Source organism: Rhinopithecus bieti, unplaced genomic scaffold (assembly GCF_001698545.2).
Source record: "Rhinopithecus bieti isolate Rb0 unplaced genomic scaffold, ASM169854v2 scaffold_26676, whole genome shotgun sequence".
NCBI lineage: Eukaryota > Metazoa > Chordata > Mammalia > Primates > Cercopithecidae > Rhinopithecus > Rhinopithecus bieti.
Window position 1 is genome coordinate 1184981 of NW_016812009.1, and position 17790 is coordinate 1202770.

The window sequence follows — 17790 nt, forward strand, 5'->3', positions numbered from 1 at the left end:
GCCCAGGCTGGAGTGCAGTGGTGCAATCTCGGCTCACTGCAAGCTCCACCTCCCGGGTTCACGCCATTCTCCTGCCTCAGCCTCCTGAGTAACTGGGACTACAGGCACCCGCCACCACACCCAGCTAATTTTTTGTATTTTTAATAGAGACGAGGTTTTACCGTGTTAGCCAGGATGGTCTCGATCTCCTGACCTTGTGATCCACCTGCCTCGGCCTCCCAAAGTGCTAGGATTACGGGTGTGAGCCTCTGCTCCCGGCTTTTTTTTTTTTTAAGAGACTGGATCTCACTGTTGGCCAAGCTAGTCTCAAACTCCTGGACTCAAGTGATTCTACCCATCAGCCTTCCAAGTAGCTGGGACTATAGGTGGGCACCATTGCATCCAGCTCTAATTCTTTAGGTCTTTCTGGTTTTTCTCCACTTCCCTCTCTCTGCAAATGCCATTATTAAATGTAGCCCCCCCACAAAGGCAAAGAACTAAACAAGATAAAAGCAAAACAGTTTATTCTAGTAACCTATAAACATTACATTTTAAATTATATGAATTGTCTAAGTCTGTAGTTTGTCTTTAACTCTGCCACTATGGTGCTTTACATACTTAGGAACTTTAAAAATCTTTTGAATGATTATTGGGATGAAATATTGGGTTTTAGTGTCTAGAATCCAAAGCAAAGCAGTTAATGCAACTATGGAAGTGATACACTTGTTCACTGATTTCTTGATTACTCAAGGTGAAGGAGTTTGTTATTATACGCAGACTCTCATTTAAATATATAAAATGTATATATATATTTTTAAAACATGAGCCTGGCCAACATGGTGAAACTTCATCTCTACTAAAAATACAAAAATTAGCTGGGCATGGTGGCGCGCGCCTGTAATCCCAGCTACTCGGGGCTGAGACAGGAGAATCACTTGAACCTGGGAGATGGGAGGTTACAGTGAGCCAAGATCACAGCACTGCACTCCAGCCTGGGTGACAGAGTGAGACTGCATCTCAAAAATAGAATTTAAAAATAAGTAAGAAAGTAGCCTTCTGGTGGCTTAGTTCCTACCATGGCTTAGAATGAAAGAGGTTCCTAGGTGAAGGTGAGTTGCTGATGTGGGTAAAACAGGATTATTTTACTCTATTTAAAACAAAACAGTGACAACATATTAGCTAAAGCCCTCATTTAGATTGTTTTAAAATTACAAAGTAATACATGGTCATTATAGAAATGAGTGCAAATAATACAGATTCTGGAGGAATCTCTAGGAAGGCTACCTATCAGGTACTATGCTCATGACCTGGGTGATGGGATTATTATTCTTTTGAAGGCTGCCTGTTTGTATCTTTTGCCTGTTTTTTAATGGGGTTGTTTGGTTTTTGTTAAATTGTTTAAGTTTACTATAGATTCTGGATATTAGACCTTTATTGAATGCAAGTTTGTGAATATTTTTCTTGCTTTCTGTAGGTTGTCTCAGCCTGTTGCTACTTTTTTTTTTTTTTTTTTTTTTTTTTTTTTTCTGTGCAGAAGCTCTTTAGTTTAATTAGGTCCCACTTGTCTCTTTTCTTTATGTTGCAATTGCTTCTGGAGACTTATACATTCTTTGCCAAGTGTATTCGTTTGTTTTCACACTGCTGATAAAGACATACCCAATACTGGGCAAACAAAAGAAAGAGGTTTAATGGACTTAACAGTCCGTGTGGCTGAGAAAGCCCCATAGTCATGGCCGAAGGTGAAAGACATGTCTCACATGGCGACAGACAAGAGAAGAGAGCCTGTGCAGGGAAACTCCCCTTTTAAAAACCATCAGATCTCATGAGACTTATTCACTATCACAAGAACAGCATGGGAAGGACCTGCCCCCATGATTCAACTACTTCCCACCAGGTCCCTTGCAAAACACATGGAAATTAAAGATGAGATTTGGGTGGGGACACAGCCAAACCATATCATCAAGGCTGAACCCAGAATTTCCTAGGTTTTCTTCTGGGGTTTTATTGTTTTAGGTATTACATTAAAGCCATTAATCCATCTTGAGTTAATTTTTGTTTATGGTGAAAGGAATGGGTCCAATTTCAATCTTCTGCATATGGTCAGCCAGCTATCCTGACACCATTTATTGAATAGGGAGTCCTTTCTCTTTTGTCTGCTATTGTTGACTTTGCCGAAGATCAGGTGGTTGTAGGTGTGTGGCTTTATTTCTGCGTTCTATATGCTGTTCCATTGGTCTATGTGTCTGTTTTTATACCAACATACCAGTACCATGCTGTTTTGGTTACTATAGCCTTATAGTATAGTTTGAAGTTGGGTAATGTGATGCTTCCAGCTTTGCTTTTTTCGCTTAAGATTGCTTTGGTGATTCATGCTCTTTTTCAGTTCCGTATATGAATTTTAGAATAATTTTTCTAGGCCGGGTGCAGTGGCTCAAGCCTATAATCCCAGCACTTTGGGAGGCCAAGATGGGTGGATCACGAGGTCAGGAGATTGAGACCATCCTGGCGAACACAGTGAAACCCCGTCTCTACTAAAAAATACCAAAAAAAACTAGCCAGGCGAGGTGGTTGGCGCCTGTAGTCCCAGCTACTCGGGAGGCTGAGGCAGGAGAATGGCGTGAACCTGGGAGGCGGAGCTTGCAGTGAGCTGAGATCCGGCCACTGCACTCCAGCCTGGGTGACAGAGCAAGACTCCGTCTCAAAAAAAAAAAAAGTAATTTTCTAATTGTATCAAAATTGGTTTTGGTAGTTTTATAGGAATGGCATTGAATCCGTGAATTGCTTTGGACTGTACAGCCATTTTAACTATTGATTCTTCCTATCCACAAGCATGGAATGTTTTTCCATTTGTTTATGTTGTCTCTGATTTCTTTCAGTAGTGTTTTGTAATTCTCGTTGTAGAGATCTTATACCTCCTTGGTAAGCTGTATTCCTAGGTTTCTGTGTGTGTGGTTGTGTGGCTATTATAAATGAGATTGTGTTCTTGATTTGGCTCTCAGCTTGGATGTTATTGGTGTATAGAAATGTTACTGAGCGGGCCGGGTGCAGTGGCTCAAGCCTGTAATCCCAGCACTTTGGGAGGCTGAGACGGGCGGATCGNCCATTTTAACTATTGATTCTTCCTATCCACAAGCATGGAATGTTTTTCCATTTGTTTATGTTGTCTCTGATTTCTTTCAGTAGTGTTTTGTAATTCTCGTTGTAGAGATCTTATACCTCCTTGGTAAGCTGTATTCCTAGGTTTCTGTGTGTGTGGTTGTGTGGCTATTATAAATGAGATTGTGTTCTTGATTTGGCTCTCAGCTTGGATGTTATTGGTGTATAGAAATGTTACTGAGCGGGCCGGGTGCAGTGGCTCAAGCCTGTAATCCCAGCACTTTGGGAGGCTGAGACGGGCGGATCGCGAGGTCAGGAGATCGAGACCATCCTGGCTACCATGGTGAAATCCTGTCTCTACTAAAAAAATACAAAAAAAAAAACTACAAAAAAAAAACTAGCCGGGCGTGGTGGCAGGCGCCTGTAGTCCCAGCTACTTGGGAGGCTGAGGCAGGGAAATGGTGTGAACCCGGGAGGCACGGCTTGCAGTGAGCTGAGATCCGGCCACTGCACTCCAGCCTGGGGGCCAGAGCGAGACTCTGTCTCAAAAAAAAAAAAAAAAGAAAGAAATGTTACTGAGCTTTATACATTAATCTTCTATCTCTATCTTGAAACTTTACTGAAGTTATTTATTAGTTCTGAGAGCCTTCTAGCAGAGTCTATGGGGTTTTTGAGGTATAACATTATATTGACTGCAAAGAGAGATAATTGACTTCCTCTGTTTCTATTTGGATGCCTTTTATTTTATTTTTTTTTTTTTGAGACGGAGTCTCGCTCTGTCACCCGGGCTGGAGTGCTGTGGCCGGATCTCAGCTCACTGCAAGCTCCGCCTTCCGGGTTCACGCCATTCTCCTGCCTCAGCCTCCCGAGTAGCTGGGACTACAGGCGCCGCTACCTCGCCCGGCTAGTTTTTTGTAGTTTTAGTAGAGACGGGGTTTCACCGTGTTAGCCAGGATGGTCTCGATCTCCTGACCTCGTGATCCGCCCGTCTTGGCCTCCCAAAGTGCTGGGATTACAGACTTGAGCCACCGCGCCCGGCCTGGATGCCTTTTATTTTTTTTCTGTTGCCTGATTGTTCTGGTTAGGATTTCCAATACTGTGTTGAATAGTGGTAGTGAGAATGGGAATCCTTGTTTTGTTCCAGTTCTCAAGGGGAATGCTTCTAGCTTTTGCCTGTTTAGTATGGTGTTGGCTGTGGGCTTGTCATAGATGGCTCTTATTATTTTGAGGTATCTTCCTTTGATGCCCAATTTATTGAAGGTTTTTAACATGAAGTGATGTTGAATTTTATCAAAAGCCTTTTCTGTATCTATTGAGATGATCATGTGGTTTTTGTAAGTCTGTTTATGTGGTGAACAACCTTTATTAATATGCACATATTGAACCAATCTTGCACCCCAGGAATAAAAGCCCACTTGATTGTAGTGGATAACTTTTTGATGTGCTAGTGTTGTCCTTATAGCTTCTGATACTTTTTTCCTTGAGGTTCTGTAGATAGTAAATTTCTGAGTTATTCATATGTAAAAATGACTTTATTATCCCTCATACTTAGTTACCCCCTTGCCTACTCATGTAATTCTTGGTTCAGAATAACTTCCTTCAGAATTTAGAAGGTTTTGCTGTGTTTCTTTGTCTTCCAGCATTATTGATGAAATGCTTGATACCAACTTGATTCTTCTACTTTTGTAGGTAACCAGTTGTTTCTCTCTAGAAACTTTTGTGGTCTTTTCTGTATCCTTAGTGGTTAGATGTTGTTGTTGTTGTTTTTTAATTCTTTGTGCCTGCCACTCAGAAGACCCTTTCAGTTTGGAAAAAAAAACAGATAAATTTTCATCTATTATTTTTGCCACTTTTTTTTATCCTGTTTTGTCTCCATTCTTTTCTGAGATTCCTGTTAGAAACATGTTGGAGCGAGGCATGGTGGCTCACGCCTGTAATCCTAGCACTTCGGGAGACCTACGCGGGTGGATCACCTGAGGTCAGGAGTTCGAGACCAGCCTGGCCAATATGGCGAAACCCCCATTTCTACTAAAAATGCAAAAATTAGCTGGGCATGGTGGTGAACACCTGTAATCTCAGCTACTCTGCAGGCTGAGGCAGGAGAATCACTTGAACCCGGGAGACGGAGGTTGTGGTGAGCTAAGATTGTGATACTGCACTCCAGCCTGGGCGACAGAGCAAGGCTCCATCTCTCTTTTTTTTTTTTTTTCTTTGAGATGGAGTCTTGCTCTGTCACCCAGGTTGGAGTGGAGTGGCCCTGCAATCTTGGCTGACTGCAACCTCGGCCTCCCAGAGTCAAGTGATTCTCCTGCCTCAGTCTCCCAAGTGGCTGGGATTATAGGCACTCGCCACCATGTCTAGCTAATTTTGTGTTTTTAATAGAGACGGGGTTGTGCCATATCCAAAAGCTTTCATATCCAAGCTCCACAGAATCTAACTATAGTCTGTCCCAATTCCGTATTACCAAAAGAGCAAATCTCATTGCCCTAACTTGGCTTATGCTTGGCCCAGTCAGCTGTGGCAGAGGAGTCACATGGCCTATACCCATTCATCATGGGACACTGGGGAAGACTGTTAGAAGATAGTCGAATTTGAGCAGACTGATTACTGAAATTAATTAGGTGGGTAGTTAGTTAATACTACAATAAAAACTTCTATTAAAGCTATTATCCAATAATGAAGTAACTACATGCATTGCTATGGAACAAAAGGAAAGTACAAATAATAGCAGAGATGTCCAGCTTTCTACTGAAAAAATTCTTAAATGTTTTCATTTCCCCAAAATCTTTAAAATATCAGGAAACAGGATAATGCTCAGAATGCAAAATGAAACAAAGGTGTTAGTTAACAGTGGCAGTTCTCATTATGGAATTGAAAATTAAGAGTTCCCATGAGCACAAAACAGAAATAATTCTTAAACCATCCTAAATGTATTTGTCTTTGTTCTATTCTGCAATTTATTGACGGTGGATAAGTGGTGATATTACCCATTCTGTCCAAGCAAAGTTTTCAGCTCAGAATTGAGGTTTTATGTTGCTTGAGAATCTAGTCACCTCAGGTCAAACCTTCAGGTGACAGTACAGTCTTTTCCTATGACAGTAATTCTAAAATATGAACTGCTAAGAAAATTAAAATGAGAAATGAGTTTGGGAAGATGAAAATGTTTTGAAGATAGATGGTAGTGATGGTTGCACAACGTTACTGTACTTAATGCCACTGAATCATACACTTAAAAATGGTTAAAACGGACAGGTGTGGGGACTCATGTCCATAATCACAGTTATTCGGGAGGCCATGGCGGGAGGATCACTTCAACCCAGGAGTTCAAGATCATCTGGGGCAACATAAGAAGACTCTGTCTCTTCAAAAAATAAAAGAAATTAGCCGTTCAAGACCAACCTGACTAACATGGAGAAGCTGCATCTCTACTTAAAATACAAAATTAGCTGGGTGTGGTGGTGCATGCCTGTAATCCCAGCTACTCAGGAGGCTGAGGCAGGAGAATCGCCTGAACCTGGGAGGCGGAAGTTGCAGTGAGCCGAGATCACGTCATTGTACTCCAGCCTGGGCAACAAGAGCGAAACTCCGTCTCTCAAAAAAAAAAAAAAGAAAGAAAGAAAGAAATGAGTCAGGTGTGATAGCACATGCCTGTAGTCCCACCTGCTTGAGAGGCTGAGGTGGGAGGATTGCTTGAGCCCAGGAGGTCTGGGCTGCAGTGAGCCATAATTGTGTCACTGCACTCCACCTTGGGCAAAAACGTGAGACCTTGTCTCTAAAAAAAAAAAAATGGTTAAAATTGTAAATTTTATGATATGTATATCCTAACACAGTTAAAAAAAATAGAGAAGTCATACAGGTTAAAAGAAAAAACATAAAACATTAAATGAGGACCAAAATACTACAATAAGAAAAAAACAAAGGCCAGGTGCAATGGCTCATGCCTGTAATCCCAGCACTTTGGGAGGCTAAGGCAGGAGGATCGCTTGAGTCTAGGAGTTTGAGACCAGCCTAGGCAACATAGCGAGACCCCATGTTCTCAAAAAACAAAAAATTAGCTGGGCTTAGTAGCAGATACCTGTAATCCCAGCTACTTGGGAGGCTGAAGTGGGAGGATCACTTGAGCCCAGGAAGTTAAGGCTTCAGTGAGCTGTGATCATGCTGCGGCACTCCATCCTAGGTAACAGCAATACCCTGTCTCAAAAAAAAAAAAAAAGACAAATAGAGAAAACTATCTGAGCATTTGTGTTTTTTGTTTTCTGGCATGGATTGACTTGACTTGTAAATATCAACATTTTAATGAGTCAGATTCTATCATATTCTAAAAGTTTTTTAAAAAGACAAACTATTTTATTGATTCATCAACAGCTTGTACAGCCAAGCATTTCTTTTGCAAAGAGGAAAAGTCAGAGCTATATCTAAAGAGTTATTTCTTTTGGCCAGGCACGGTGTCTCACACCTGTAATCCCAGAACTTTGGGAGGCTGAGGCGGGTGGATCACAAGGTCAGAAGTTTGAGACCAATCTGGCCAACATGGTGAAACGCCATCTCTGCTAAAAATACAAAAATTAACCAGGCACAGTGGCGTGGACCTGAAGTCCTAGCTACTCAGGAGGCTGAGGCAGGAGAAGTGCTTGAAGTTGGGAGGCAGAGGTTGCAGTGAGCCGAGATCGTGCCACTGCACTCTAGCCTGGGTGACAGAGCGAGACTCTGTTCCTTTTTTTTCTTTTTCTTTTTTTTGAGACGGAGTCTCGCTGTGTCGCCCGGGCTGGAGTGCGGTGGTATGATCTTGGCTCACTATAACCTCTGCCTCCTGGGTTCTAGCGCTTCTACTGCCTCAGCCTCCCGAGTAGCTGGGATTACAGGCATGCCTGGCTAATTTTATTTGTATTTTTAGTAGAGACAGGGTTCTTCCATGTTGGTCAGGCTGGTCTCGAACTCCCAACCTCAGGTGATCCACCTTCCTCAGCCTCCCAAAGTACTGGGATTATAGGCGTGAGCCACTGCGCTCAGCCAATAGTTACTTCTTTTAAGACTTACTCATATACGGTGGTGTCTCTACAAGATAAGAAAATTTCTTTATGTATTTATAAAATTGTGATATTGAACAAGGTAAAGAATAGTGACAATAAATTCTGTGTTTATGTTGTATTTAATATTTTAATATCCTAACAGAAGGCAGATTTACAATATCTTTGTAGCGTTTGGACAACTTAATTTAGTTAATTACAATTTGAATGTTAAAATTTCGACAGATCTTTTCTCTCAAATAATTTTAAGAATTGAAAGTTTTTATTGAAAGCCCTTTAAAGAGAATTTTATTGATAAGTCTTTGCTTTTAAAAATAGGTTCCAATTCATTGTGCCTAAAGAATGGAACAGCAAATATAGGCCTGTATGCATTCATCTTGCTGGAACAGGAGATCATGTAAGACTTTATTATAATGCTTTAATCTCCAGATAATTTGTTAACATATTCTCCTTAACAGATGGGGCTACTGTATTCTTTTGAGTATGTGTTCTTTTCTTTCCTTAGCATTACTGGAGGCGACGAACACTAATGGCCCGTCCTATGATTAAAGAAGCCCGAATGGCTTCTTTATTGTTAGAAAACCCTTATTATATCCTTTTGTGATATCTAAGAAGTCTTTTGCCTTGTTTATTTATTAATATAGTTAGTCATCAAAAGGAATGATAGTAACCAAGTTTTCTAAACCAGTTAAATTTAGTCATCAGTTCAGAAAATACTTAAGAAGTAATAATCAAAAGGAGAGAAAGACTATTTCATGCCTCTTAAAAATTAACATAAGGATTGTACTTCTATTGTGCAGTAAAGAAATTGTACTTCTATTTCTTGGGAGACTTATGCTAGATTTTTAATATTAGTAAGTCAAATGTTTACTATTAAGGAAACACTCATGTTTTAAATGCATTTACATTATCAGTTGAGGTTTAGACAGTTCTTAACTTAATTTTCAAGATGACGTCAGACTATTCACAGAAGAAGAAATGAAACTGATGCATAGATATAAAGAAATGTTCAACGTTGCTGGTAATAAATGTAGAGTTAAAACAATAATGATCAACTATTTAAAAAAAAAAACACAGTACTGGTGAGGCTGCTTTGAAATGGGCACTCTTGTTATTAATGACTGAAAATTAGTTCAGCCATTTGGGAAAACATTTTTTACCATGTGTATCAGGAGCTTTGAAACATCATATCCCTTGACAAAATGATTTTGATTCTGGGAAATGTATTCTAAGGATAAAAACTAAGAAATAATTAAATAACAAAAACATGTTTGTATAGCTTTAGTTTAGACAGTAAAGCATTAGAAATAGCTCAATGTCTAAAATAGAAATAGTTATGTAAACTGTGGTTCATAATATTGGAATTTTATGCAATTGGTTGTGTTACATTTATTTCTCTACCTGTGTTATATTGATTTCTCTACCTCTTACTACCTTTGTGACCTTGGCTATTACATAACCTTTTAGTACCTCAATTTTCTCACTGATAAATGGGAATAATCTCTTAGGTTATTGAGGTTATTAAATGATTAATACTATCTAGAACAGTGCCTGATAAATAATAAGCATTCAGTAAGTTTTAACTCTTATTATTAAAAAGCTTACAATAATGTATGACAAGTATTTCTGATGTGAAAATAGGATATAGGCCAGGTGCAGTGGCTCACGCCTGTAATCCCAGCACTTTGGGAGGCTGAGGTGGGCAAATCATCTGAGGTGAGGAGTTCGAGACCAGCCTGGCCAACATGGTGAAACCCCATCTCTGCTAAAAATATAAAATTAACCTGGCATGCTGGCACATGCCTGTAATCCCAACTTCTCAGGAGACTGAGGCAGGAGAATCACTTGAATCTAGGAGAAAATTGCAGTGAGCCAAGATCACGCCATTGCACTCCAGCCTGGGCAAAAAGAGTAAAACTCTGTCTCAAAAAAAAAAAAAAGAAAAAAGAAAATAGGATATAGACTCTACGGTGTGGCACAGGTATGCAAAAAAACTGAAAACAAAATCCAAAGCAAAAACTGTGCATTGGCCTGGCACGGTGGCTCAACACCTGTAATCCCAGCACTTTGGGAGACCGAGGCAGGAGGATCACCTGAGGTCAGGAGTTTGAGACCAGCCTGGCCAACATGGCAAAACTCCATCTCTACTGAAAATACAAAAATTAACTGGGTATGGTGGCGTGCGCCTGTAATCCCAGCTACTTGGGAGGCTGAGGCAGGAGAATCGCTTGAACCCAAGAGGCAGAAGTTGCAGTGAGCTGCCTGCACTCCAACCTAGGTGACAGAGCAACATTGTGCCTCAAAAAAAAAAAAAAAAAAAAAAACCGTAATAGAGAAACTATACCAAAATGTATCTGGTTGTCTGTAGATTAAGTAGTTGTTCTTGGCCGGGCGCGCGTGGTCAAGCCTGTAATCCCAGCACTTTGGGAGGCGAGGACGGAGCGAGGATCATCGAGTCAGATATCGAGACCATCCTGGCTAACACGGTTGAACCCCGTCTTACTAAAAAATACAAAAACTAGCCGGGCGATGTGAGCGGGCGGCTGTGTCCCAGCTACTCGGGGAGGCTGAGGGCAGAGAAGAATGCGGGAACCGGGCGGAGCTTGCAGTGAGCTGAGATCCGGCATGCACTTCCAGCCTGAGGTGGACAGAGCAAGACTCCGTCTCAAAAAAAAAAAAAAAAAAAAAAAAAGATTAAGTAGTTGTTCTTTAATCTGCTTTTTAGTACTTTTTGGATTTTCTATAATAAAAATTATATAAATAAAAAATCAATAAACCTCATTTAAAATTTAAATTGAAGATTGTACAACCCTGTTAATTTACTGAAAACATTAATAGGCATACTTTATTGGCTGAATTATGTGACATATGATGATATCAATAAAGCTGGGGTTTTTTTTAATAAAAAGGAAAATAATTAAGTTGAAAATTTAAGAACTTCTAAACAGCCTACTTAAGAGAATTAGAATGGAGTTACTTCAGTATTAAATTGTAGAAAATTTAACTACTTAATGTACTCTCAAACAAAATTATTTAATTATTTTAAAACTTTCTCTTTGACCCACATTCTTAAATGGCTGCAGGAAACCCAAGGACCAAATGTAAGTATATATCACCTTCATTTTTGCAGTCTTTTTACCAAATATCCAGCAGTATTAAAATTTTGGTTGCCTTCAGTTAACCATTTCTAAATTGAATATCTCAATATTATGGGGGGTGAGTTCTGTTATAAAACTGTAGTATGAATACTGACTTTAATTTTATTTTAAGATTTTGCATTTTAATGTCTGTTAAGGAAATACAATAAAAAATTTTAATAGGTAGACTTAATATATAGTTTAGTTGTGAAACTGTAAATGAAGAAATGATAAAACCTTTTCCTTTTTTGGTTTTTATTTTTTTACTTTTTTTTTTTTTTTTTTGAGACGGAGTCATTCCGTCGCCCAGGCTGGAGTGCACTGGTGCGATCTCAGCTCACTGCAAACTCTGCCTCCCTTGTTCAAGCAATTCTCCTGCCTTAGCCTCCCAAGTAGCTGGAATTATAGACATGCACCACCACACCCAGCTAATTTTTGTATGTTTAGTAGAGATGGGCTTTCACCATGTTGGTCAGGCTGGTCTCAAACTCCTAACCTCAAGTGATCCGCCTACCTTGGCCTCCCAAAGTGCTGGGATTATAGGCGTGAGCCACCGTGCCCAGCCTACCTTTTCCTTTTTAAGGTACATTTACATTGTGTAATTAGACACTTTATTCTTACAATGAATAGTATAGACAATCTGAAGATAAACTTTCTCTTTTCATTCTTTTAAAATGATAAACTTCAAGGCGTTTCCATAATCTATACTGTGTTTCATTTGGTTTATTCAATAAGTATTTGAACCTAGACCCTGGGAATACTGCAACAATAAGACAACATTTTCTCATAAAGTTCGTATTGTAGTGTGGGAGATAGATAACAATAAATAAGGTGATTTCAGATATTTATCAATACCCAATGAATGAAGTAAAGCAGGGCAATTATATAAAGAATAATATGGGGTGCAGTGTAGTAACAGTATTATATATGAAAACATAATATAATGAGAAGGAGCCACCTGCATGAAGACTTGGAAGAAGATCAGCCACAGAGAAGGAAAAGTAAATGAAAAGCCCCATGTAAGCATCAGGAGGGGAGAGTAGTACAAGATGAGGTCAGAAAGATAGGCAAGGGCCGGGTACAGTGGCTCACACCTATAATCCCAGCACTTTGGGAGGCCAAGGTGGGTGGGTCACTTGGGGTCAGTAGTTCAAAAACAGCCTGACCAACATGATAAAACCCTGTCTCTACTAAAAATACAAAAATTAGCCAGGAGTGGTGGTATGCACCTATAGCCCCAGCTACTGGGGAGGCCAAGGCGGGAGAATCACTTGAACCCAGGAGACGGAGGTTGCAGTGAGCCAGTACCATGCCGCTGCACTCCAGCCTAGACCACAGAACAAGACTCTGTCTTAAAAATAAATAAATAAATAAATAAAAAATAAAAGACAAGGACCGGATTGTGAAAGGCCATCATGCTTTGAATGTGAATGATCTGAAAGTGCAAGGGGAAGTGTCTAGAGGACTTTAAGCAGATGAGTGGCCTGATTTATATTTTTTAAGACCTACTTTGGTTTACTGGGGCAAGAGTAGCAACAGAGAAAACAAGCCGGGCGCGGTGGCTCACGCCTGTAATCCCAGTACTTTGGGAGGCCGAGGCGGGTGGATCACAAGGTCAGGAGATCAAGGCCATCCTGGCTAACACGGTGAAACCCCGTCTCTACTGAAGAATACAAAAAATGAGCCGGGTGTGGTGGCGGGCGCCTGTAGTCCCCAGCTGCTGGGGAGGCTGAGGCAGGAGAATCACGTGAAGCTGGGAGGCGGAGCTTGCAGTGAGCGGAGATCATGCCACTGCACTCCAGCCTGGGCAACAGAGTGAAGACTCCGTCTCAAAAAATAAATAAATAAATAAATAAAGCAACAGAGAAAACAAATAGGAAGCTATTGCAATGATGCAGGAAAGAGTAGTGACTTTAGGTAGCAGTGGAAATGGAGAGAAGTTTTCCTGGGTTCAAGATATATTTAAGTTTAAATAATAGGACTTGTTTATGAATTGGATGTTGTGGGAGGGAAATCAAAAGTTCTGGGCCGGGTGCGGTGGTTCACGCCTATAATCCCAGCACTTTGGGAAGCCAAGGTGGGCAGATCACAAAGTCAGGAGATCAACACCATCCTGGCTAACACGCTGAAACCCCATCTCTACAAAAATACTAAAAAGCCGGGCCTGGTGGCTGGCAGGCGCCTGTAGTCCCAGCTACTCGGGAGGCTGAGGCAGGAGAATGGCGTGAACCCGGGAGGCGGAGCTTGCAGTGAGCCGAGATCGCCCTATTGCACTCCAGCTTGGATGACAAGCGCGAAACTCCATCTCAAAAAAAAAAAAAGCCAGAAATGGTGGTGCACACCTGTAGTCCCAGCTCCTCAGAAGGCTGAGGTTGAGAATCACCTGAGCCCGGGAAGTCGAGGCTGCCGTGAGCCATGATCAAGCCACTTCACTGCAGCCTGGGCAATGAGAGTGAGACCCAGTCTCAAAAACAAGAAAAAAGAAATGGTTTGCAATTTAAATCACAGATACTTCTCTCTTGCGCATTCTTTCTTTTTAAAAAGCCATCTTAAGTCTGTTTTCATCAAAAATGCTGAAACAATTTGAGACCGAGTCTACCGTTATAAATAACCACTGTCCCAGAATTTCACATCAGTAACTTCTAAAAGAGCAAACTGGAGACCTGAGAATTCAAGGCTCCCATACAAGGCTAAAAGAAAAAGTTGGGGAAATTGTGTAATCATAAGTAGAAAAATGACTTGAGGATAGGAAACAAAGATAAGAATAAATGGGTTTTTTTTTCTGATGAAGCATGACTATGATCTGTTTGGATGAAGGATAGCATAGTTTCCATAAACAGAAACCCTACCTTCTGGACTTAGAGCTCTGAGAGGACTTGGTAGGACAGTGGAAGTAAGGTCTTTGGGAGCCAAGATTTTGTTTTTCATGCTTGGCATTCCTTCTGGCACCTGGTTCTTTGCACATATTATGTGTAGGCATATGATAAATAATCATTCGTAAAATGAATTTTTGTAACTTTGACAAGGTTTCATCCAGTAACCAGTTATGTGTGTCTTAATACAAGTTACATTTTGAAAAGTAGATTCTAATTTGGTCATTTTAGTAATAAAATAAAATATATTTATTTCAATCACTATATACGGATGGTTCTAGGACCCAAAAGGATATATTTAAATACTTTTGTTTGTTTGTTTTTGTTCGAGATGGAGTCTCACTCTGTCACCCAGGCTGGAGTGCAGTGGCCCGATCTCTGGCTCACTGCAACCTCCACCTCCTGGGCTCAAGCGATTCTCCTGCCTCAGCCTCCTGAGTAGCTGAGATTACAGGCACGTGCCACCACACCTGGCTAATTTTTGTATTTTTAGTAGAGACAGGGTTTTACCCTGTTGGTCAGGCTGGTCTCGAACTCCTGACCTCGTGATCTGCCCGCCTCGGCCTCCCAAAGTATTGGGATTACAGGTGTGAGCCACTGCGCCCAGCTTAAGTACTTTTTATAAGGAAATATACTTCTATGTAAAATTAGCTTCTAAAAATGAAATTCCAGTTGAATTGGTCTTTATTTAAAACATGTATATTTATAAAAACGTATTTGTTTTATATTATATTCATAAATTGTGTATTTTGTGAAAATAAGCAACATATTTAAGATTTCAGTAATACATGAGCCTAGTGTTTGGTTAAATTCTTTATTTATATTGCCTTTTTTAAAAGTTATGCTTGGCCAGGCGCAGTGGCTCATGCCTGTAATCCCACCAGCACTTTGGGAGGCCAAGGCGGGCAGATCACAAGGTCAGGAGATCAAGACCACAAGGTCAGGAGATCAAGACCATCCTGGCTAACATGGTGAAACCCCGTCTCTACTAAAAATACAAAAAATTAGCCGGGCGTGGTTGCAGGCACCTGTAGTCCCAGCTACTCGGGAGGCTGAGGCAGGAGAATGGCCTGAACCCGGGAGGCGGAGCTTGAAGTGAGACGAGATCACGCCACTGCACTCCAGCCTGGCTCCATCTCAAAAATAAAATAAAATAAAATAAAAGTTATGCTTTAAGCCTGGGCATGGTGGCTCACACCTATAATCGCAGCACTTTGGGAGGCCAAGGCAGGCTGATCACTTGAGCTCAGGAGTTCAAGACCAGTCTGGCCAACATGGTGAAACCCTGTCTCTGCTAAAAACACAAAAATTAGCCAGGTGTGGTGGCGCATGCCTGCAATCCCAGCTACTCAGGAGGCTGAGACAGGAGAATCACTTGAACCCAGGAGGTGGAGACTACAGTGAACCAAGATCATGACACTGCAATCCAGCCTGGGCAACAGAGCAACACTGTCTCAAAGAAAAAAAAAAGTTAAGCTTTAAATTCTATTATAATAATTTCAGTAAAGATTATGTGCTATAGAACAGGAACACTTTTTTTTGTTAAGTTTTAGGTGATTTGATGTGTAATCCAATGTTAGCAGCTAATTCCTTTTTTTTTTTCTTTTTTTGAGACAAGGTCTCACTCTGTTGCCCAGGCTGGAGTACAGTGGTGCAATCTCAGCTCACTGCAGCCTCTACCTCCCAGGTTCAAGCGATTTTCATGCCTCAGTTTTCCACATAGCTGAGATCACAGGCATGCGCCACCATGCCCTGCTAATTTTGTATTTTTAGTAAAGACAAGGTTTCACCATGTTGCTCAGTCTTGTCTTGAACTCCTGACCTCAAGTGATCCCCCTGCCTCAGCCTCCCAAAGTGCTGGGATTACAGGCATGAGCCACCACACCTGGCCCTAATTCCAATTTATTACATTGTTTTACTTAACTATCTGGTCCTTTAAAAGAAATACATGAAGTCTGGCAGCCTGTTGTAAATTTGCATATATTAGCATGTAAATACATAAAATAATCATTTTCTGTTTTGTTTTGTGAGGGTAGAAGGTCCAGCTTAAAAAATGTGTCTGACCTTTTTGTGATGGGAGGAGCTCTTGTTTTAGAATCTGCAGCTCTCTTGCACTGGCTAGAGAGGGAAGGTTACGGCCCTTTAGGAATGACTGGAATATCCATGGGAGGACACGTAAGCCTTTTTATTTCTGCTTACATTTAATTATGTTTATGTTTGTAAGATCTAGAGAACCTGGTTATTTTAAAAATTCACTTTAGGTATAGAATTAGTTTTGGTAAAAGTAGGAAGCAGAAACAGATTCCAAACTCTTATTCCAATTATGAAGTAATGATGTTAATTTTTTTATATAGACACTGTACTACTCCACAGTTGTATCTCAGATATTAGATTTAATATTTTATTACAAATTAATTATAAAATTTAACTTTTCAAGTCTCAAGTATAAATGCCCAATTTTGCTGTTACATTGGTCAAGATAGCTGAATTGGAAAATACTTTCCATTTATCTATCTCCCTAGTACCACCAACCTATTTTACTTTTTGTCTGCCTTTTAGAGTGTACTAAAATGGATTCCTAATTGCTTTCTCTGTCTCTAGTCTTTTATTAATCTTTTTCTTTTTTTTTTTTTTTTTTTTTTTTTTTTTTTTGAGACGAAGTCTCGCTCTGTTGCCCAGACTGGAGTGCAGTGGCTTGATCTCGGATAACTGCAAGCTCCGCCTCCCGGGTTCATGCCATTCTCCTGCCTCAGCCTCCCGAGTAGCTGGGACTACAGGTGCCCATCACCACCCGGCTAATTTTTTGTATTTTTAGTAGAGACGGGGTTTCACCATTTTAACCAGGATGGTCTCGATCTCCTCACCTCGTGATCCACCCACCTCGGCCTCCCGAAGTGCTGGGATTACGGGCATGAACCACCAAGCCCAGCCTCTTATTAATCTTTTCCTTAACCATTTCTCCTCCACACCCTAACTACAGTGATCTTTCTAAATCTTGTCTTTGTTCTGTCTTGTTCAAAACCTGCCAAAAGCTTGTGTGCACACTGGGCTCCAGCTGTGTCACATGCTAGCATCCCTCTAGTGCTCCCTTATTCTCTTTCACCTAGCTGAGTAACAGCTTACCCTTCTGTTTCAGCTGTGACACCCAGGCTTACCTCCAGACTATACTTGAAACTCTCATTAGTAACTTTTTACTGTACTTTACTGACTTGTTCAGCAGTCTGTTTTCTCTATGAAGCAGTTGAGACATAGAGGGCCAGGAATATGCTCTGATTTATTACTTGGCACATATTAGTCACTCAGTACATTTTTAAAAAATTGTTAGTATTTTGTTTGTGTGTGGGCTCAAGTGATCCACACAGGTTGGCCTCCCAAAGTGCTAGGATTCTAGGTGTGAGCCACTGCACCTGGCCTAAAAAATAATCATACCCCAACCTAGGCAACATAGTAGTAAGACCCTGTCTCTACAAAAAAAAATGTTTAAAAAATTAGGCATGGCCGGGCGCAGTGGCTCAAGCCTGTAATCCCAGCGCTTTGGGAGGCCAAGACGGGGGGATCACGAGGTCAGGAGATCGAGACCATCCTGGCTAACACAGTGAAACCCCGTCTCTACTAAAAAATACAAAAAACTAGCCGGGCGTGGTGGCGGGTGCCTGTAGTCCCAGCTACTCGGCAGGC

At 40.8% G+C, this 17790-nt stretch overlaps 1 protein-coding gene across 9 annotated transcripts in view; it reads left to right on the forward strand.

Annotated features, from left to right (window-relative positions):
- Nucleotides 1–17790, forward strand: part of ABHD18 (abhydrolase domain containing 18) — a 67140-nt gene that overhangs the window by 38811 nt on the left and 10539 nt on the right. For 7 of the 9 annotated variants that reach the window (XM_017895475.1, XM_017895473.1, XM_017895471.1 and 4 more), the window contains 4 exons: nucleotides 8421–8499; nucleotides 8608–8692; nucleotides 11176–11203; nucleotides 16149–16287. In XM_017895475.1, coding sequence (XP_017750964.1) covers nucleotides 8421–8499; nucleotides 8608–8692; nucleotides 11176–11203; nucleotides 16149–16287 — 331 coding nt within the window. Of the gene's footprint in view, nucleotides 1–8420; nucleotides 8500–8607; nucleotides 8693–8717; nucleotides 9124–11175; nucleotides 11204–16148; nucleotides 16288–17790 lie in introns of those variants that run through there. The other 2 variants (XM_017895480.1, XM_017895478.1) reach the window with 2 other exon arrangements.